Source organism: Martes martes, assembly GCF_963455335.1.
Source record: "Martes martes genome assembly, chromosome: 4".
NCBI classification, from domain to species: Eukaryota; Metazoa; Chordata; class Mammalia; order Carnivora; family Mustelidae; genus Martes; species Martes martes.
The window spans coordinates 33471215-33493707 of record NC_137891.1 but is presented as its reverse complement, the minus strand read 5'-3'; the positions used below and the strand labels follow the sequence as shown (position 1 = coordinate 33493707).

General features: G+C 36.9%; 1 protein-coding gene across 28 annotated transcripts in view; it reads left to right on the top strand.

Moving 5' to 3' along the window:
• Positions 1–22493, top strand: part of RIMS2 (regulating synaptic membrane exocytosis 2) — a gene marked incomplete at its 5' end in the record, with an annotated part of 588318 nt that overhangs the window by 499005 nt on the left and 66820 nt on the right. For 12 of the 28 annotated variants that reach the window (XM_080803113.1, XM_080803112.1, XM_080803110.1 and 9 more), the window contains one exon: positions 8080–8321. The exons of the other annotated variants lie outside the window; for them this stretch is intronic. In XM_080803113.1, the coding sequence (XP_080659239.1) occupies positions 8080–8321 (242 nt within the window). The remainder of the gene's footprint in view (positions 1–8079; positions 8322–22493) is intronic. 28 annotated transcript variants of the gene reach the window in all.

Below are 22493 nucleotides of genomic sequence, written 5' to 3'. Positions count from 1 at the left end.
TGGGTGTAACCCAGTAGATATTTGCTAATGGAATCAATTCGTTAGCGGCAAGAACATGTACTGTACGTAAATTAGCTGAATCCAGAAATGTGTGCAGGCCTAAAAATTCAAGGAGAAAAAGAAACAAAATATAAATTGGCTCTTGGCACTGAGGACCCTTATAAAGAAGAAGCTGAAATCAGAGAAGAGGAGTAGGTTTTATAAGATACATGTTATAACGAAAACATTTTAAAATTGTAATTCTTGTATAAAGTTTCTTTATCAATTGTTATCTTAATAGTGAAAGCAAGTGGCGTGATGGAAATATATGTACTCTAAGTGTAGTTTTTGTGTTTAATTTTTTAAAGAAGACAGAACACAGCTAACTTAATAAAAGATATTGAAAAATGATCATATAAGGATGGGCAAAATAAATTATTAGAAACCGTGATCACTGTGTGACAGAGAGAAACATAGACTTAGATTTGTAAAGTATCACATTTAAATTTTTTTCTTAAAGTAAGTTTCTTCATTCTCAAAGTGGTGGTGGTAGAGATATGTTACTCATCAATTTGATGGAGAACTTATAAAATTAAGGAACTGTGAAGGATTAATATATAGGTAGACTTAAGAGTTTAAATAAATTTAGGAATTTTCAGTTAGTAAGTGAATATTCCTGATACCTTTGATGATCTAGGCCTTCATAAATTTGTCACTATTTATAGAAGATAGTCATGTTCTCTTCAAAATGATCTTTAATGGTATGTTTAGAGACAAAATATTGGTCTGGAGCCCAGGTTTCTTGGTGCCACCACCTGTGCAGTGTATGTCCACACAGACTTAGGGTCACTCTGATATAATATCTGAACAGGCAGTTCAATAAGGGTAAGTAGGACAGGACGTACATTGATCCCAACAATTCCAGGTCCTCTTCTCTCTTGACCTCATCTTATGTCAGTATCCCCACCTTTACCTCATTCAATTAACACTGGTTTCATAAGTTCCCTCTAACAACCAAGCTTGTTTTGGCCTCAGGATATTTGCACTTGCTCCCCTCTTGGTGCCCCTCCTTAGCGTGACTGGCTTCATCATTCAGGACTCAGCTCAGTTGTCTCCTCTTCAGAGAGGCATTCTTTGACCATGCTAATATTGCCCTTCCCCCAAACTTTCCAGTCCCCATAATCATTTTTTTCTACCTTATTTTCTTCAGATCACATATCACCATCTGAAATTGGCCTTTATTTACTTGTTTATTGTCTTTCCCCATGATGATTTGAATGAAAGCTCCATGAAAACAGGGACATTCTCTCCTTCTCTGCTGTACTTCTGACTCCAAGAACTGCCATGTAGTAGGTACAAAATAAATATCTTTTAAATGAATGATCAGGGTCGCCTGGGTGGCTCAGTGGGTTAAAGCCGCTGCCTTCGGCTCAGGTCATGATCCCAGCGTCCTGGGATTGGCCCGCATCGGGCTCTCTGCTCAGCAGGGAGCCTGCTTCCTCCCTTCTCTCTCTGCCTGCCTCTCTGCCTACTTGTGATCTGTCAAATAAATAAATAAAATCTTTAAAAAAAAATAAATGAATGATCAAATCCTCGTGGTAGTGACATGTGAAAAAGGATCAAGCCTCAAACTAAGAAATCTTTTTTTTCCTTAAAGAATATCTTGTTTTGTTTTGTTTTGTTTTCAAGAAATCTTTAGGGGCACCTGGGTGGCTCATTTGTTAAGCATCTGCCTTTGGCTCAGGCCATGATCCCAAAGTCCTGGGATCAAGCCCCACATTGGGAAGCAGCAGGAAGCCTGCTTCTCCCTCTCCTACTCCCCCTGCTTGTGTTCCCATAATCGCTCTCTCTCTGTGTCAAAATAATAAATAAAATCTTTTTTTTAATAAAGAAATCTAATAAAGCAGAACTTTAGGCATGAACAAGAAGTATTAGAACTATTCTAAGTAAGCAGCAATCTGCTCTGTTGACACTGAGGCCCTGAGACCTCTTCCTTCCCAGAGACCCAAGACCTGACCCTTAAACACAGCTCTGTGACTAGTGGCTCTCGTCAAGGCAGATATTTTTGGCTAAAAATACTTCATTAATTAGCTAATTATTGCTCCTTAACTCTGTATATCAACTTTGTGGAGTAGACAAAAACACATATCCCCTCCAATACATTCAGATACTATACTAATAAATTATGGTATATTAATTGAATGCATTTATAAATCATACTTCAGTAATACTAAAAATACTGAATTTTAAATTTGTGTCATTTCCAGAAATCAAAGAATTAGTATAGGAAACTCAGTTTTTACATGCTCCTCAGAGAGAGATTTTATTTGAATTGTTAACTTAATTAAGGTTTCTTGATGTTAGAGTTGGTCACTGGAATTTCAGTTATAAAAGAAGACCCTGTCATTATGTAGCCATATTTGCATTTCTCATGCTGATATTTGCCAGTAAATTAATGAAAAGAAAGTATGTCATATCATGTGTTTATCTTTATCCTTGTGGTGATAGATGTTAAATAAACATTTGTTGAATACATGATTACTACTTTCCAAGCCTAAAATTGTAGATGGTCACTTGAGTAAGTGAAATAAAACCTATTAAATCATAAATTAGGGTATTAATAATTTTAAGTTCCACATTTTAGTAAAGCCATAGTATTTAATACAGAGAAAAATTTTAATTAAGAGAAATTAAGACAGGATAAGAGTTTGTTACCCCTCTTTCCCGCACCCAAGGAACATGCCAGAATTCCAGAAAAGACACTGTAATTCAGGCATCTGCCCAATGACTGACAACTGGTGCAATCCAGTATGAGTTTTCACTGTGATAGTCACATGGTTAGCCATTGTCACTTGCCTCCAGAAACACAACAATGGGAAGGAAAAGGAATCAAACCCTTCAAGGTGCCATACTGTTTGAGAGCTTGGCCAGTCTCACTGGGTGCCTTTTTCCCATTCTACCATTATTACGATTGTCTCCTTCCTTTTGAGCCCTGCAGGCCCTCTCTAGCACCACTTCCTAGCCCCAGATGTTATAAATACTTCCACCCCTGGAATTCTCTCTGCCTGCTTCCTATCCAGAAGTATCTGTTCTGTTCCTGAGCTGCATACTCTGCTGTAACAGCTGCTGGGCTGAGCTGTAGTTAAGACCACAACGTTCTGAAATCACCCCAGTCTCTAACACTTTGGCTAAGTCCCTCCTAACCACCTTCCCAGCTCTCAATATGATGAAGTATTTGTTTCAACAAGACTATATTTTTTATTTACAATGTTATTCTTGTGACCATACTCTCATACACTCAGACTTTGCCTTTGTCCTATGTTTGCTATTTATTACTTTAACCCAAACCACTTAGCTCTATTCATTCAAACTATGAATTAACACTTTTGGCCCCTTGGCCTATAAACTTCATTTAATTTAATCGCATACTGCCATAATCCCTGATAGGCTATTTAAGTCTTTGAGGAATATCTACAAATATTTCACTTGCTGTTCATTACTTTTCTCCTAATGATTGACAATACTAAATTTCCCTTTTAAAAAAATCTTTCAAGATTCAATTTCAACATTTATAATTATGTCCTAAATAGATCACTTGCATGGGCAATTTCACATATATTACTGTGAGAGTACTAAACGTATAAAGTTTTTCATTGTTTTTCTGAAGTCAAAAATTAGAAAAAATGAAAATGATATTTAGATATGTAGAAATGGCTGTATCTCTTTCTAGAACTGAGCATCCTATATCAATATCCAATATTATTGTATGGTAATCTCTTAGGGTTAGCTTGAAAGCCATGCTATATACCTTTAGCCCTCGGAATGAACTATGTGGATTGAATAACTTGAACTATCTAAAAGAAAAAGGTATGTTAGTCCTTGATTGCTCTTTTCATTTGTTTTAATTTTTTTTTTATTGCCATGTATGCTGGGGGGAAATTGAAAAAAAAAGAACATTTTTTAAAACTATAATTACCAATCAGAGAAAATTAAAGCTATTCTTAGTGCACTGTGCACAGTATATCCTTCTAGATCTTTTGCTGTGTACATTTATACTTTTTCCCCATAAGAACAGAAACATTTTGAACATAAACTTTTATTTTTTCGTATTCTATTTATCTGCCCCTTGTGCAGGGAAATGGTAGATCATTTCACAAATCCAGGTTTCTCCAACTACCTAGTTTAGCAAGAATAAATGATAGATAGATAGATAGATGAAAGAATGGATAGCCTCCAGGGTTTGAATTTATCTGTGTCCCCTATCAGTAAGGTAAATCCATATTTGGTATGAGAGCCAGCCAAAACTAGGCTGCAAATATCTGCTTCTGCCCCCTCCCCCATATCAAGGACATCTTTATGTCAATAAATACTTATTTACAATATTATTTTCAAAGGTATAGTCTACTTTATTGATGAACATAACTGATTTAAACACCCTCAACTATTGGACATTTATGAGGTTTTCATTTGTATGTATGAGTGTATTGTTATTATAATCAATTCTGCGGTAAATGATATTGCTAAAATTTGTACACGTTGCTAAATTTTCCTTTAAGATATACCTAAAAGTAGAATAGAGAGGTTAAAAGCTCCTCTGGGCTTTTTTAAAGGCTTTTGATACATATTGACAGATCGCCCTTCAGAAGTTCATCACTGAGACCCCACCAGCTGCACTAGAAATTTACCAGACCCTTAGAAACACTCTCTTTTGTAATTGGCAGTGTAATGGATCTGTGTTTTCTTAATCAGCTTGACTGTTCCAAATGATCATTTGTGTTTACAGATTTTTTTACTGCAAAGTATTTCATGAATCTGGAGTCATAAAGCTTTAAAAATTTTGGTTAACAGCTTGTTTGCTTACAACATTGTTTGCTTATAGTTTTAAGTGATGAAGAGCAGAAAAAGTCCAGGAAACCGGTAGCAGTGCTCTAACCTCAGTCTCCCTCTTGTCGAAACAGAGAGCCCAGTGCAGGGCTCGACCCCAGGACCTTGGGATCATGACCTGATCTGCAGGCAGAGGCTTTAACCCACTGAGCCACCCAGGTGCTCCAAGAGGCTGTTTTCAAAAAGCATGTATTTGAGGGAAAGATGCCTCCATGACAGGAGTACTGGGTTTTTCTGACATGTTATATGGGCACGTTATTCTTTCGAAAGTCTTAGTTTTCTAGGCTTTAACTTTAACTTTTCTAGGCTTTTCTGATGACAACATACAGTGAAAATTGTATGTTGCATTTCCGTGTTTATTTGCCCAGAATCCATGGGATAAGAAATATCACAGGGCAGCAAAGCGTATCATAGTTAGAGGGGACCTTGCAGAAACTCCTGTTTAAGATGTTTAATGGCTGCTGAATGGAAATGGCAGCGGTGGTAGTGATGGTGGTGATAATGAAGAGAAGGTGGGGGAAGACTAATTTTTGGAGATCTTACACGGCTGGCATTCCGTTTAGTGCTTTACTTAACATCTTCTCATTTACTGAGAAAATTAAGTTTCAGAAAAGGCTAACTCTCCTAAATGAGTTAGCCAAAGATCAAACCCAGATTTCCCAACTCTCCGTGATGTCTGCTGTCCATTGTGTTAAAGGTGGCTATCCTAAAGAGATTATAGACATTTTAACTTCGAAAGTTTATAAATTTATAACTATAAATATCATTTGTACTGGTGCTGTTAGGTATTTATATGGTGCATGTTGAAGGGTTTTCGCCTTATTCTGTTGCCCATATTACTTAAAAATTACTATGATTTCAATTTATTAAATTTTTACTTTAGAGATATTATCCCTATTCTTTAAAAGAAGAAGGGAAAATGAGAGTATTCTCATGTTACAAATGAGGAATCTGAGGCTCAGAGTAAAGCAATTAACTCTTCCAAGGAAGTCAGTTAAGTAACAGCAAAACTGGGAGTCCAGCCCGTATCTTTTCGCCTCTCAAACTCTTTCTCTTTTATTCTATTGTTGTTTATTAAAGAATAGCAAAATCAAACAAGCTTGAAAATGATTAATTTAGGGTATTATAGAAACATATACACTGTTCTCTCTTTTGGCCAATTTATGCCTCATTTCTTCTTAAACTAATGTGAGGAGTAAGATAGTACAGTTTACTGTATTTTTTAAAGATTTCTTTTTTTTTTTTAAGATATTTTTTATTTATTTGACAGAGAGAGAGAGAGGTCACAAGTAGGCAGAGAGGGAGGGGGAAGCAGGCTCCCTGCTGAGCAGAGAGCCCGATGGGGGGCTCGATCACAGGACCCTGATCATGACCTGAGCCGAAGGCAGAGGCTTTAACCCACTGAACCATCCAGGTGCCCCCTAAAGATTTCTTTTTTTATTTATTTGACAGAGAAAGAGAGTATGTGAAAGCACAAGTTGGGGGAGCAGGAGAGGGAGGGCGGAGAAGCTGGCTCCCCATTGAACAGGGAGCCCAATGCAGGGCTCGATTCCAGGACCCTGAGATAGTGACCTGAGTCGAAGGTAGACGCTTAACTGACTGAGCCACCCAGGCGCCCCTGGTTTACTATATTTTTAAAACAGTGTTACACTAGGCCTTTCCCCTCTGAAATACTTGAAGAAAATAAACATAAAATTAACATGTGGTCCTGGCCTTTTAGCAGATTTTACTCTAAGATGAAGTAAAAACAAATTTTTTTTTAGGAAGACCAAGAAATTAAATTAGAAATAAGAGCTTATCTCAATAGGTCAGTTTTCTAATTCCCATTCTTTAAATGACATATAAAGATATTTCTAGGGCTCCTGTGTGGCTCAGTCAGTTAAGCGTCTGCAGACGCTTGGGTCCTGATCTCAGGGTCCTGAGATCGAGCCTCACATCAGGGCTCCCTGCTGAGCAGGAAGTCTGCTTCTGCCTCCGCCGCACCTCCTCGCCCCTCCTCGCCGCCCAGGCTCTCTCTCTCTCTCTCTCAAATAAATACATAAAATCTTTATGAAAAAAAAATTTCTAATGTTTCTTGAATTTTTCTTTTCTTTTGCTGCTGTAATTATGTTATTCACTCATACTATCAAAACCAAATTAAAGCAGTAGTTATTACTCTAATCCTGAGTCAGAATGATACACAAATAAGTCTTCCCATTCCTGTAACACAGGCCACTTCCTTCACATTCTCTCAGGGTTTGGGGGCCAGCTGGATAGCCTGCTTCCAGATTCTTCAAACCCCTGTACTACTTCCCACCACACTCCAATGATCACAGAAAAATCAAGGGTCCTGTCTTTAGTTACTCCCATTGGCAGTGTTAGTCTACTGACTACCACCAACGGGAGTAATCAGGAATCAGTGCTAACACTGCCAACGGGAGTAAGCAGCTAATCAGTAATCGTCACCAGTAATCAGTAATCGTTAATCAGCTCACATGCTTCATTGAGACATTGATTGCTTTCTGACCGTATTGCCTAGAGATCTGATAATGAGGTTTCCTTCTTTCAAATGAATGCAAGAGGGAAATCTTCCTTTTCTTTATTTTTGGAGAATAGAAAGCAATAAATATGAAATTCTGTTAGGTGAAATAACTTATTTTTAATTCAAAACTAATGAAAACATCAATCTCTGTTAGAAAATTTAACCATTATTAGATAACTCATAAAGCTTATGAGAAAGAGAAGAACTTATGTTGAAGGGCCACTCTTAGCAGTGGATGCTGTTATTTTTGTTATTTTTTTTGAAGAATTTTCCCACTCATGTAATTTCTTTTTGAAGGCAATAGGAAAGCAGACTGGAGAAGAATGCTTCTGGAAACGTCTTCCTTTGCTGTACAGCTTTCTCTGCAGCATACTTGCCCTTGCTGGACAGTATATTTTCTTAAATAAGCCCTCTGATTTTTTGTGAAAATTAATTTTCCCTCCGTGGCCGTGCAAACCGGTGCCTTCTGTGACAGCAGAAATGAAATCATGAGTATTAGTTTCCATAGTTGCGTGAGCTTGACCCTGAATCGTAAAGCCCATTCAAGACTGTGGTACTTGAAAATGGTTAAACCCTAAAAATAGGTCCCATCAATGATATCATTTAGTTGGACTCCAGACGTTTCATCTAAAATACATTTTCTGTCTTTTCCTTTTCACTCTTGCCCTCCCTTTTAACGATCCATCGGCCTACAGTGTCTTTACATCCAAAATGCAAAGCAGACAAATGGGCATCTCTGGCAAGAACATGACCAAAAGCACCAGCATCAGTGGAGACATGTGCTCGCTGGAGAAGACGGACGGCAGCCAGTCGGACACGGCGGTGGGGGCGCTGGGCACCGGCGGCAAAAAGCGGCGCTCTAGCATTGGGGCCAAAATGGTAGCTATTGTTGGCCTCTCCCGGAAAAGTCGCAGTGCTTCTCAGCTCAGCCAAACGGGTAGGCATTTTTATGTTACTTTTGACTTCGTATGTGAGTTGCCATTAAAATACATATTCTTTTCTTCTGCTCGTTATCTTGCAGTCATTAGTGGATGATGACACGTTCCAGAGAGATAGGGGACCTTTTAAACCTGTTAACCTTTCTGAAAATAAAGCAATAACTTTGTTTTTCAGTGACAAATGAACCTTCTTTGAAGTGAACCCTGGCCCCTGTTCTTGAGAGGCACAAAATGTCTTTCCTCCTCAGGGAGGAGTTAAGCTGTGGGAGCTGGATTGCTAGTGGCTGACCCTTTGCAAAGATGATCTGCTCTGTGAAATACTTGCTTTTCTTAGGTTCCTCAAGAGGGAACCAGCCAAATTAATTTTCATTCTCAGCAAGTTACCGTGATGAAGATGACACCTCATCTTTTGTGTGAATCATACAGATCTTTTATTGCTGATGACCTAACTTCTTTTTCAGGTTGTAAGCAGCCTTTACCAGTAGTATCAATTTTCTTACTGCAGTACTTATTTCCCTGTGAAAACTTCAAGCAGCAATATTCTCCAGCAGCAGGGATGGAGGAATTTTCTGCTGATAGTGAAGATATTCAGAGCTTTGCTACTTTAAAATTCAGATTCTAAATCACATCTGCGAAAATAAATTAGATACGGCACTCCTACTCCTGCTCAGAAAAGCCACAGCTAGCAATTAAGAAATTTGTGAGTCAAAGCAATGGCTTTTCAAATGGTTGTTGATAATTAAACATTAAATCCCTGGTATCCTGGAAATAATAGCATATCTTCTACTTAACAAACAAACAAAAGCATGTAATATGGTGTTTCTCTTACAGCAAATAAATTATAGGCAAATGGGTAAAATCTCATTTATGTTTGAATTACTAGGGTTCTTATACACAGAAATGAGGACAAAAATCTGCAATCCAAAAGAATTTAAGGATACATTAAATTCCTGGACCCGGCTACTCTTGATTTGATATAATTATAACAGCAATTCTGGAATCTGAGCTTTATATAATAATATCATATTGAAATAGTTATTTGATGGTTTTCCTTATATCGTGGTTGTAAGTCACTATGTTCAATGTGGCTATTGACAGGAATTTTTCATTTGGTGTTTTAAAATGTTATTTTTCATTTTAATATACAAATAAAAATTTAATTTATGGACTTAGAGAATATATTTCAATGAATTTTAAAATTGCTATTATTTATACATAATTAGCTACATTACATGATAGATGGTGGCCTTTTGAAATTGAGGTCTTTTTTATATATCTCTAGTAGTTAGAACTTCATTGCTTTTTTTCCCCTTAAAAATTACAAATACCTATAACCTGAAAACTGTTCTAAAAATAAAGCCTAGAAATGAAAAAAATACAGAACCTAAACCTAAAACAGATACATAACTTTATATAAGTTAGAGAATACGCGGTGTTAAACTAAATAATTGTTCCCACTGGTTCAGGGTTTTTGGATAAATATTGAGCACCTACTATGTGCCGGACACATGGAGAACAAAGATGGTATTTATCATCGTAAAAATAAATATCGCTGGAACCAGAATGGGTTTTCAGAAAGACTGCTTACTTGCCTTCTAAAGAGTAGAATACTCAGCAAAATGGGATCTTTCTAAAAGATAGTGAAATTATTCCATATGATATCATCGCAATCATATGTAAACAGTAACTGTCAAAAGAGAAACCATTTATGAAGGTATGTTGTCCAGTACACGTGGCCGCTAAGTCATAGCTGTCTTCTGCCATGCTATTTGGTGTGCTGCTTTGCCTGTTAATTGGAAACTCACCTTTAATATCACCATTTCTAAAGATTAGATGTGACTTGCTAGACATTATTACTTAGCAGAAAACACATGGAAATAACAAGGACACTTGGATTCCATTGCTAACTTTGAGTTATATAAGATAATCAACTATAACCTCTTTAAAAACCTACCTGATGTACCTGAGTCATAGAATGTTCATCTGACAAATCTAACAAGGCTTTTTTAAAGATAATATTTTAAAATGCATAAGAAAGTGCTTTGAAAAGTTAAAATCATTTTGTAGGTTTAAGCTCTCCATAGTCAACTCAGCCTCACAGGGGAATCAAGAGCTCTAGTTTAGACATGTTGATTTTGAGATGCCTGTCTAGACATGCAAGCGAGTTGTTACATGGTTAGTGGTTACATAGTTAGTCCAGTTAGTATGAGTCCAGAGCTAGTAGGTCAAGACTAAGGATGTAATGTGGGAGTGATCACAGGTAGTATTTAAAGCCACAGCACTAGATACGATTACTTAAGGTAACTTTAGTCAAGAAGAAAACTAAAGGGTGAGCTCAGGGATACTCCAACATTGGACAATCAGAAGAGAATTCATCAGAGAAGGCTCAAGGAAGAGCAGTCATTAAAAAGAGAGAGAGAGAAAGAGAAGAGAAGGAAAGAATATGGGATCTTGGTCACCAGATGAAGGAAATATTTTAAGAAAGATTATCACTGTGTCAAGTGCTTCTGACAAATAAGATGGAAGGTCAAGTAAGATGGAAGACGGAGAACTGACCATTGGACTTGGCAAGATGGGGAGTTTGGTAAACCTTGACAAACCTTGCAATGGTGGACAAGGCTTTATTGGTGCAGGAGGGAAATGGGAGGTAAGGTAGAGTCAGTGAGAAGAATATCAAGAACAAGAATATCTGATACTTATTGAACACTTTTGTGTGCAGGCACTATTCTAAGCACTTCATATGTAAATCGTTTAAACCTCACAAGAATGCTTGAAGCAGGAAATAATTACTACTGTCCTCATTTTACAGACGAGAAAATCAAAGTGAGCAGAGGGGAATAACTGTCCCAAGTATACTCAAGTAGTGAGGGTACACGTTGCGATTTGGATCCAGGTGCTATGAACCTAGAGACTTCACTCTTACTCTAGTGTGGTCTACACCAGCACTGTCCAATAGAATTCTTGGCAATGTGGGCAATTTTCTGTACCTGTGCTACCCAATATGGTATGGTAGCATAGCCTCTGAGCATTTGAAATGTGCTACTATGACTGAGGAACTGATTTTCCATTTTTTTGCAATTTTGATTTAATTAACATCAATATAAATAGGCATGTGTGACTGGTGACTATTGAGTTGGACAGTATAGATAGAAACAGCTCTTTCCAGCATTTTGCTGAAAAAGGAAATATAGAAATAGGACTGTAGCAGGGTGTTTGGGGGCTCAGTTGGTTAAGCGTCTGCCTTCGGCTCAGGTCATGGTCTCAGGGTCAGGGGATCGAGTCCTACATGGGGCTCCCTGCTCTCTGGGAGCCTGCTTTTTCCCTCTCCCTCTGCTGCTCCCCCTGCTTGTGCTCTCTTGCTCTCTCTAATAAACACATAAAAATCTTAGAAAAAAAAGAAATAGGACTGTAGCTTGGGGGAAATGAAGTAAAAAAAGAGTTTTGCTCTTCTGATGACAGACAGGATCCTTGTGGGTATGACTGAGGAGGTTGAAGATGTTGGATTCAGAGCTTAAAGTGGAGATCAGTTGTTATGACCTGTGGTCACTCAGGAACCTATGCTCTCTTCTTTTCATCTTGTGATTTCTAAGCTGACACAGGACTTTATATTTACTCTAATGATAATACTTAGTAACTACCATCATTTATTTATTTGTCTACTTCCTGGTTGGCCTGTTTTTTCTTATGTGTCTTTCTCCATGTCTGGTATAGTTTCAGATGTAGTGGTCTTCAATGAAAAACTCATGTACTTCTTGCAATGCGTGATTAAGTTCCCTGGGGAAAAGGAAAGAAACTGATAGAACTTATTTTTATTTTTTAACCTAAAAGACGAAGAAGAAATGAAGCATTGTTAATATTTAGGACATACTTACCCCTTGTGTTCTTGGTTGGTCTGGTTGTCAGATGTTCAGTGCCGTGTGCCTTTCTGGAGACATTAGTTTAGTGAACCACCAGAAAGTGGCCAAGTGGCGTGAAAAGATCACTGCAGTAAATCTGTGGATTGAGTGTAATTCTAATATTGCAATGGGGCAAACAAGGTAGACCTGAAATTTCCTTTCCTATTTCAGCTTTTCATCAGCCACTGATGAAGTAGATAGAGTGCAAATCATTATTAATGCAAATCATTCTTCCTGATGATAAAGTAAGACTTTATATTCTCAGGAAGAATGTCTGAAGTGATGTGCTTTATAATTTTCCAAACCATCGGTATGCCCACCAAACCCGCTTCTCCTTTCTCCTGAGCACTTCCTAGACCGTATTCCCCAGCCTCCCGTTTTCCAGCATCAGTTTTCTGATGGAGCTGTAGACAACGGAATACAAACACAGAAATAAATCTTTAAGAAATCTCAAATTAACGCTACAGGATATAGCATGGTAAGGATTCTCACAAAGAATGTGCATTGAACCCTATGTACAGGTCTATTTCTCACTTTTGAAATAATGCTGTAGCAGTTACAATACTATCAGCCATAATTAATTAAAAGTATTGATAGTCATGCCACTATTTGTACTAAGTTCAAGTGTTTTAAATAAACAGATAAGGTAGACAGAATATTTTGCATAAGTGAAAACTATTATAAACATATTATGAATTTTTAAAATTATGTTATGTTAGTCACCACATATTATAAATTGTAGTAAAGTATTTCTATAGCAAGCTGGGATGAGCAAGTAGCTAAGAAAGATAGCTTTACTGGTAATGGAAATTAATTTGACATTTCTTAGATTTGGATTGAATTTTATACTATTTGTTCTAAAAAGAAGACTCTTATTTTTATTTCTGTAATTGTGATAAAATGTACAAAACATAAAATTTACTACCTTAACCATTTTCTTTTCTTTTTTTTAAGATTTTATTTATTTATTTGAGAGAGAATGAGAGAGAGAGAGCATGAAAGGGGGGAGGGTCAGAGGGAGAAGAAGACTCCCCACCAAGCAGAGAGCCGGATGTGGGACTCGGTCCCGGGACTCCAGGATCATGGCCTGAGTGGAAGGCAGTTGCTTAACCAACTAAGCCACCCAGGCACCCCTTCCTCAACCATTTTCAATTGCACAGTGCAGTGACAGTAACTACCTTCACATCCATCCATCTCCGGAAAGCTTTTCATCTTGCATAGGGTAAATCTGTACCCATCAAACCCTCCCCATTTGCCCTTTCCTCCAGCTTCTGACTGTCCTATCTTCTGTCTCTGAATTTGACTAATCTGGGTACCTGATATAAGTGGAATCATACAGTATTTGTCCTTTTGTGACTTGGTTATTCCGCTTACCATAATGTCCTTAAGATTCACTCATGCTATAAGCATGTGTGGGAATTTCTTTCCTTTCTAAGGCTGAATAACATTTCATGGTATAGATGTACCACATGTTGCTTATCTATTCATCTATCACCCAATGGACATTTGAGCGGTTTCCACCTTTTAGCAATTGTGAATAGTGCTGCTGTGAAGAACATGGGTGTAAAAATATCTCTTCAAGATGCTGCTTTCGAATCTTTGGGGCATATACCCACAGTGGAACTGCTGGGTCATATGGTAAATCTATTTTTAATTATTTGAGGAATTGCCATACTGGTTTCCATAGCAGCTCCCATTTGACATTCCCACCAGCAGTACACCAGAATCCACTTTCTCTACATCCTTGCCAACACTTGTATTTTTTTTATAATAGCCATCCTAAGGGTGAGGTGGCATTTCATTGTAGTTTAAATTTGCATTTCCCTAATGATTAGTGACATTGAGCATCTTTTCATGTGCTTATTGACCGTTTGTATATCTTCTTGGAGAAATGTCTATTCAAGTCTTTTGAAATCCATTTCCTAACTGGGTTATTTTGTGTTGTTGTTGTTGTTGAGTTGAAAAAAACTTTTTATAATAGAAACATATCTGCCTCTTTTTCAGATTTTTAAGGATTACCTCTGTATGTATTGTTATTATTATATATTTGTATTTTTCTGAATCTCATTAGGCCTATAAATTCCTTGAAGGGAAGAACTGTAGCTCATTCATTTTCATATCTGTGGTACCTACAGTTATAGTTGATGTCTACTGAATACTCAGGATTTGTTACAACGAATGAATGCACAACTCATCTTTGTTATAGACAAGGTAACTTAAAAATGTGTTCCTCAGTATGTTAAACTGGCACAGTGAAGTTTTAAATAAATGATCACATAAATATATGTCAGATATTTCTTAACATCATATTCTAGTGTTTTGTTTTTATTATTTATAGAAAGAATAAATAGAACTCTTGAAAGCGGTTGTTAAGGAACTATCCATTTACATCTACAAAAGCAAATTATCTTGCATATCCTTTCCTAAAACTAGAGATTACACTCATAATCAAATTATTAAAAATTTACTAAGAATTCTTATGGTATTTTTAATCATCACCCTACATTTATTCATCTCACAAAGTACACATTTTTTTTTAATCGACTACACTATTTGCAAGGAAGGCATTCTGGTAGGTGCTATCAAAGGCAAAACTTGACAAAACACAGTCCCTACTCTCCTAGGTCTTATACTGAAGGATCTTAATATCTTTTAGAAGAGGGCACCTGGGTGGCTCAGTGGGTTAAGCCTCTGCCTTCAGCTCAGGTCATGATCTCGGGGTCCTAGGATCCAGTCCCGCATCGGGCTCTCTGCTCAGCGGGGAGCATGCTTCCCCCCTTCTCTCTCTCTGCCTGTCTCTTTGCTGACTTGTGATCTCTCTCTCTCTGTCAAATAAATAAATAAAATCTTTAAAATATATATATCTATTAGAAGAAAGGAGTTTTAGGCTGGAGGAAATATAAAACAAGGTGAAACATGATAAAAACAAGCAAGAGAAACAAAAAATATCCCATAAGGAAGTACAGCAGAGGAGAGAAAACAGATTTGAGAGTTTTAGAGTTCAAATCCCACTTCTGCTATATGCACAAGATATCTAACGTCTCTAAACCTCCCTTTCCTTGGCTGTGAAAATAATGGACTCTATCTTCCTACTTCATGAGCACCATGAAAGAACTTAAACAGTTCCCAGTATATGTAAGTTCTTTATAAATGGCAGTCACTACTGTTAATATCATTACTAACATCAGTTTAGATGTTAATATTATTATATTGCTGTTAGTGTAGCCATGGAAATGATCACTTCCAACCCTGATGCCAAAGGAACAGTTGATCTAAGCCTTAAATTATGGATAATGTTTAAACTGTGAAGATGATGACAGGAATGGATGTTTCAGAAATGGGCGATAGTAGACCCAGGGATATGGAAATGTTGTTTACGTAGGAGCAGAGCAAGATTTGACACATAGTGGGAGGTGAGACTGGCAATGGAGGTTGGGGCCAGATAAGTAACTTAATGTCAGGCCAGGGAGTCAGAGCCATAGAATTGGGAGTAGGACGCTACTGCAGGATATGGAAATGGTCATGACAATCAGAGCTAGAAAGGTGTTGTCAGTAAGAAAGTCTAGAGATCAATTATAGGAGACAAATTCAGTAAGACAGTTTAGAACAGTGAGAATGAGGGGCTGATCAGCGTGTTGTGTTCTATTGCTGCCATAACAAATTACCACAAACGTAACAACTTAGTGCAGCTTTACCATTCTGTCAGAAATTTGGGTGATCTTGGCTAGTTTTTCTTCTCTGTGTCTCATAAGACCAAAACCAAAGTGTCATCAAGGTTGGGCATTTATCTGAACCATTTCCAAGTTCATTCAGGTTTTAATACTTGACCTTCGTAGGACTGAGGTCCCTTCTTTGACATATGACCCCTTTCATCCTCAAGCTAACAGTGGCATGTTGAATATTTCTTGTGCTTCTCATCTCTCCAAGTAAAGATTTTGCTGCATTTCTTCCCCTCTCCAGCTAGAGAAAGGTCTCTGCTTTTAACAGCTCATATAATTATGTTGGGCCACGTCAGATGATCCAGAATAAATATCTCTGTTTAAGGTCCTTAACTTTACATCTTATTTCTGCAAAGTATCTTAACCTAACCTTACATCTGCAAATATACCTTTTGCCATGTAACATAATGTATTTTGAGATACCAGGAAATAGTGTATGGACATCTTTGGGGACCATTATGCCTACCACAAATGGTAATAGTAGAAGGAGGTGGAAAGGATGGGGAGATTCAAGAAATATTGTAGATATGTTTTATAAAAATTATCATGTACATCCATCCTATTATATACTTCCTGGGAGTAAAGTAAAATAGACATAAATGTTAATCTTCACAGTTTACACTATCAGACCAGAGTGCATATCAATTATAAGAATATAAGCTTTTTAAAATATAAAATTCAGAAAATAATTTACTGTTACTAAAGACATCATTAACAGTAGCATGAATTTGTTCATTCTAATTTTCACAACCTTAGATATTTGCATCATCATTCCCATTTTACATATCAGAAAACTGAGACTCAGAAGTCTCATAGTAGATTAATCCACTCCAAAGATGGTATGCTCTCTATGTGACCTCACTATTGCTGAAAGTACATCTTTATAATTAGTTCTTTTCATATCATTAAGGGGAAAAAACTTTCTCTTCAAAATAAAAATTCTCAGGGAACTCCTTTTAATTTACCATAGGTTTTACTTAATTTAATTGGACATAATTTTAAGATGTGACTAGCCAAAGACATTGTACAGGCTAGTAATCAGTAAAGGCTTACTAAATCTAAATAATGAAACCATGAAGAGTTTAATGGTAAGCTGAGAAGTACATACTAAGGAAAAGAAGTCTTTTAGTTTCATTAAAAGTAAATGTTTTAAGGTTTTTGAGCGTGAGAGTAGAAACATACATTCTGCAAAGGTAAATGGGGCTAGTAGATTTTTTTTTTTTCAAGCGAGTCCCATTCCTTTTACCTACTAGGAAAATTTCCAGAGGCGGTTGCAGGTATTTGTTGGAAATTTAATAGAGCCCTAGGTAAACAGTGTAAAATTCTACTAGGAGTAACGTCAGCTCATTTTTCCAACTTAGAAAAAAACGTAGGCGTGTTGGCTCATTGTCCCCTTGGGCTTTGAAAGCTATTTTGTATTGCGGACTTTGTGGAATGAAAAAACAGTGAGGCAGAATCCATCTTTCTTCTCCGATGCTGCTCTAGGTGGAAAAATCCTTTTTATTAAAAGATTTTTTTCAAAATTGACACTCTTACCCACTAGTTAGAACATGTTACCATTATATTTTTATTCAGTAAATGTTTATTGAATTTCTTCTCCATGGTGTGTAGTAAATGGGATCCTCTTTGTAGGATATTTATGTTCCAGTGGTAGAGACAGGCCTTAAAAAAAAAAAAAAAAACATAAAATAATAATTAGTCAAAATTCCAAAGCTGGCCTTAATAGAAAAGTACCAAGTGGTATGAAAGTATATCACAGTAGATAACTAATCTAGTCTGCTTCATCTTTCTGTCCATTCCAGCTCTTACCAAATATTTCCCACATCGTAGAGTTTCAACAAATGGTGGTCAAATGGCATAAAATGTTGCACATTATTAGTAGAAAATGTCACACTGCCCTTCTGTCTTTGTGTTCGGTTTGTTCGGCAATCTCTGCATTTTGTGAGTATGGGCCACAAATCTCCCAAGGGGGTCAGTGTGTGTGTCTGTGTTTTCTGTTAAAAACAATTGAAAGCCAAATGACCTTTGGAAAAGAGATTTAAAAACCATATATATAGGTTCTGAAACGCCATGAGGGACAGAAACCGTAAATTTTAGTTTAACTTAGAAGTGCGCTTGATGTTGAAATAGTGGGAAAATGGATCTGGTATGCTCTTAGGCAATAAAGTTTTGCATTCACAGAAAAATGTAATTTCTGTAGCTTTTAGTCCAAAGAGTGGTTCTTGTTTTTCATTTTGCTTTTCTCCGGGTATCTGAGGATTCACTGCTTTTTACTGGAAGCTTCATAATCGCTTAGGAAATCAGAGTGGGACAAGAGCTGAGAAGTCTGAGATGAGGTGGGGACATATTCTGAGGAGGAGGTTGATGGTAAGGCAGCATGAAATGCAGAGAAAGGTGTAAAGACACAGAAATAATCGTGGAAAACCACAGAGAACCCCAGGAGGCTGTGCTCATAACAGACATTTCGACAACACCTCCAAACCAAAACGTTCTTTCCAAAGGAAATATAGTGGCCAGAGGTGGGAAGTCAGTGGCCACCAGCCTCCACCCTCTTCTCACATGCCTTCTAGTCCCATTGATATTTGAAATATCTCAATTGCTTGTCTCCTTTTGTTTTCTTTCTCCTTCTGCCAGCGTCATTTTATACTGAAATTAGAGATATCTATGTCAAAGGGAAGATGGATGACCAAAGGTTTCTGACTTTGCTATTAGCCAGACTGAGTTTTTCTTCATCTAACCAGTCAGTTGTGAAATTTTCTTAATGGAAATGACAGTTGGATAGAGTTCTACTTACTTTGTTGAAATAGATTTCTTTAAAAAAAAAAAAATATATATATATATATATGTATATACACACACATACACACACACTACTTAAGAATCTGTGTTCATTTGGCTTAGTTGGAAAGTTTTCTCCCTCAGATTAGGACAATAAGAATAGTTTTAGGGGCTCCTGGGTGGCTCAGTGGGTTAAGCATGTGACTCTTGATTTCAGCTCGGGTCATGATCTCAGGGTCGTGAGATGGAGCCTCTCAGTAGGGTTCCACACTCTGCGAGGAGTCTGCTTGAGATTCTTTTCCTTTCCCTTTACCCCTCCCCCAGCTTGTGCACCCCCCCAAATAAATAAATAAATCTTAAAAAAATAGCTTTACACAAATGAAAATACCTGTGTTTCGCAAACAAAATGGTAGATGAAATTAACAATAAGAAAGATGGCATACTGTATAGCTAAATACGTGCTACTCTATGATTGAAAGTCTATTTCTTATTTCTAACCAAAATAGAAAACTGAAATTTTTTCCTTCCTCAAGGAAGTATAATAATTCTGTTTTCCAAATCTTACAGCACTATGGACAATTCTAAAGCTATACAAGGTCCTCTTTTGAATTGTGTTCTGGAATTTAATCCTACTTATAGTCAGATCTTTTTTGTTTTATATTTTATGGTGTTGAGGAACAAGTGGTTCACATTCTTTGTATATTCAAATAATCTTTCATATATTTAGATATGAACCCTCTTTTCTGAGTTGTATAATCTCAGCTTCAGTAAAATTTCCTTACAGATTTTGCGTACTGAATTATTCCTCTTTTTAATCCTTTCAATCATATATAGTATTCCTTGGATGTGTATTTATTTTACATTTATCTTAATGTGTAGAAACTTATACTGGAAAAAATATAAGGATGTCATATAAAGATACCTATTTTTTTTTCTGACCTTTTAAAACATGGAATATTATGTGTATCAGTAAAATCTTATGTCTCTTCATTTTGAATAAGAGAACTAGGTAAGTGGAGCCTAGGTGGCTCTGTTAGTTAAATGGCTGACTCTTGATTTCCGATCAGGTCATGATCTCAGGGTCCTGGTGTCGAGTCCTGCTATCAGGGGGGAGTTGGCTTGAGGATTATCTCTCCCCCTCTCCTTTTGCCTCTCCCCCTGCTTGAGCTCTCTCTCTTTAAAATAAATAAATAAATCTTTTTTTTAAAAAGAGAGAACTAGGTAAGGCCAGTTAGTTTTAATCTGCCTTATCTTCTTGGTCTTTTGGTTGCTCATTCTTTATGTGTTCTTGGTGCGATTTGCTTTTTGTTCTTAAAATAGTACCCATTGAGTCTCAGTCTATTTCCAATAAAACATTTTAATATAATACGGTCAGTTTAAATTCCATTGTACTTAAATATTGCTTAAAAATTTAAATAGACTGTCAGGCTAGCACTGAGCACTTTTTAAAAAATTATAAATTTAAGATACTCACTCAGTATGGTTAACTCTGCTTCCAATAAAGAAAATGTGTTGTGCAGGCACTATGGACTATTGAAAAATTATGCAAATCATAGACCCAGTCTCAAAAGCTGATGATCTATTAGAGCAGATATGTTAGATAACACATCAGAAGTATACAGTGCTGCAAGATTTCTGCAAGTTCCTTCTGGCGGGAATGGGATTTTGGAATGGTTTCTTGGGAGATTTGTGATTCAATGTGAATCACAATTTGAAGACTTAGTAGCATTTCAGTGAACTCAAAGAGGCATGCATGTCGCGCATAGGAAGCTTTAGTACTATAGGATGAGTTCAAGAAAACAAAGTATGAGTCAAAGAAAGATCAAAGATCTAATTTGAGTAAAGAATTGGTATCCAAAACTTGTTTCTAAGCAATTCGGGATCCTTTTAATATTTGGAAGAGTCAGACAATACAATCTGTAAGTATATTCGGGGGGAGTATGGCATGGGGAAGAAACTGAGCTATGTCCTTGTGCCTGAAGTACAGATAAGAACAGATAGACTTGAGATACAAAGCTAGAGAGTTGGCCTGAGGACAAATAATGGCATCTCAAAAGTTATGTCTAGGAAATTGGGTTTTATCCTAAGATTATTGACAGGGGTGCCAAAAGGAGAAAGATTAGAGGCAGGAAGAACCTGCTGGAACTTTGTGGTGATCTTTCAAAAGGGAGTAGTAGTGGTCTGGACCACCAGGTAGTAATGGGGAGGGAGAGAGAAGGATGGATCTGGTTGGACTAGAAGGTTGGTAGGAGGGGAAGGGGAGAGAGGAATCAAAGTGAATTTCTGAAAGCCTGGCTTGAGCAATTGAGTAGATAGTGTTTTGTTACTTACAGAGATAGGGAGAGGAGCACTGAGAAGCACAGGGTTACTTTGATGAACTCAAATGTATATTAGTACTTCCTACGTGCCAGGTACTATGACAAGTGGTTTATATGCATTATCTTTAGTGCATTATCTACTAACCATCTTCAGTGCATTGCCTAATTTAATTCTTATTAAATACTAGCTTTTAAGATGTGAAGAAGACCAGATCATCAGGGCTTTCAGAAGGACATAAATGGTAGAAGTTGGAGGCACCAACCAGGGAAGCAAAGGGGAAAAAACTCTAGTTCAGGGGCTGGAAAACCATAGACCAAAGACCAAATGCAGCAGGCTGCTATTTTTTTTTTAATAAATATATTTTTTATTTGATGAAATTTTATTGGAACACACCCAAATTCATTTGTTTATGTTTTGTCTCTGGTTACTTTCATGCTATAGTGGCTCAGCTGAGAGGTTGCCAACCTTATTCACCATCTGGCCCTTTACACACAAACTTTGCCAAGCCCTACTCAGGCTTGATTCATGTGGGGATCCAGACACGATTTTACCCTCCAAGATAAGAAAAATCTTTTTGTTTGGACATAAAGGAGGGAAGTGATTGAATATATGAGAGAGGAAATGAGTAAGTGTAAAAATAGACACCCAAATGTTTTATAGGATAATTTCTAGATATCAAAAGATTAAATGTCACTTAGTCCAGCCAGCCTTTTACCTCATGCTTAATTTTCAGTTCTTTCTAAACTCCAAAAGGAGCTCTCAACTCCAGCTAAACTGATCCCATCAAGATTAGCTAGTCAGGAAGTTTTGCTCCACTGTTGTGAGAGACTGGGGTTTTCTATCAAAGTAGCCTTGAAATTTTATCAGTGTCCATCCGTTGGTTACCAAGCATATTGATTGTGCTCTGTATAAAATGACAGATGTCCTGTTGACCACGTCTGCTTTGGGTTCCCTGAACAATGCTTGCTGTCACTTTTGGTTTTCTTGTTTTATTTTTGATTAATATGACATAACCATTTAAGTTTGTAAAACAAGTGTAACAAACTTAATATTTGTACGTTAAAAGAAAAATTATTTGCAGTCAATGTTCATGATCATTTGTCCACTTTATCTACAATGCTGTTGGAAGACCTGTTCCTTACCCTGTAGCCGGGGTTTTGGGTTTTCTTTGAAATTTCAGCAGTCTTTGAGAAAAACGGCGTGGTCCCACTGGTTAGGCCATGCTTCTTCTAGTTATGTACATTTTGGACAGTGCTGTTCTTTGTGGATAATTTTAAGTTAATGTTGAATGTTTCTGTTTATTTTAATGAATAACAAGTTATATTAGTAAAGTAATATTCGAGGTTTTTTTTATTATGGATTTAGTCACAAGAGTCTCTATAATGTTATGAAACAAAAGAAAAAAGTACAAACTATTGCTCTCTTAAGATCTTTACTACTGTAGCTTTTCTGATTTTTT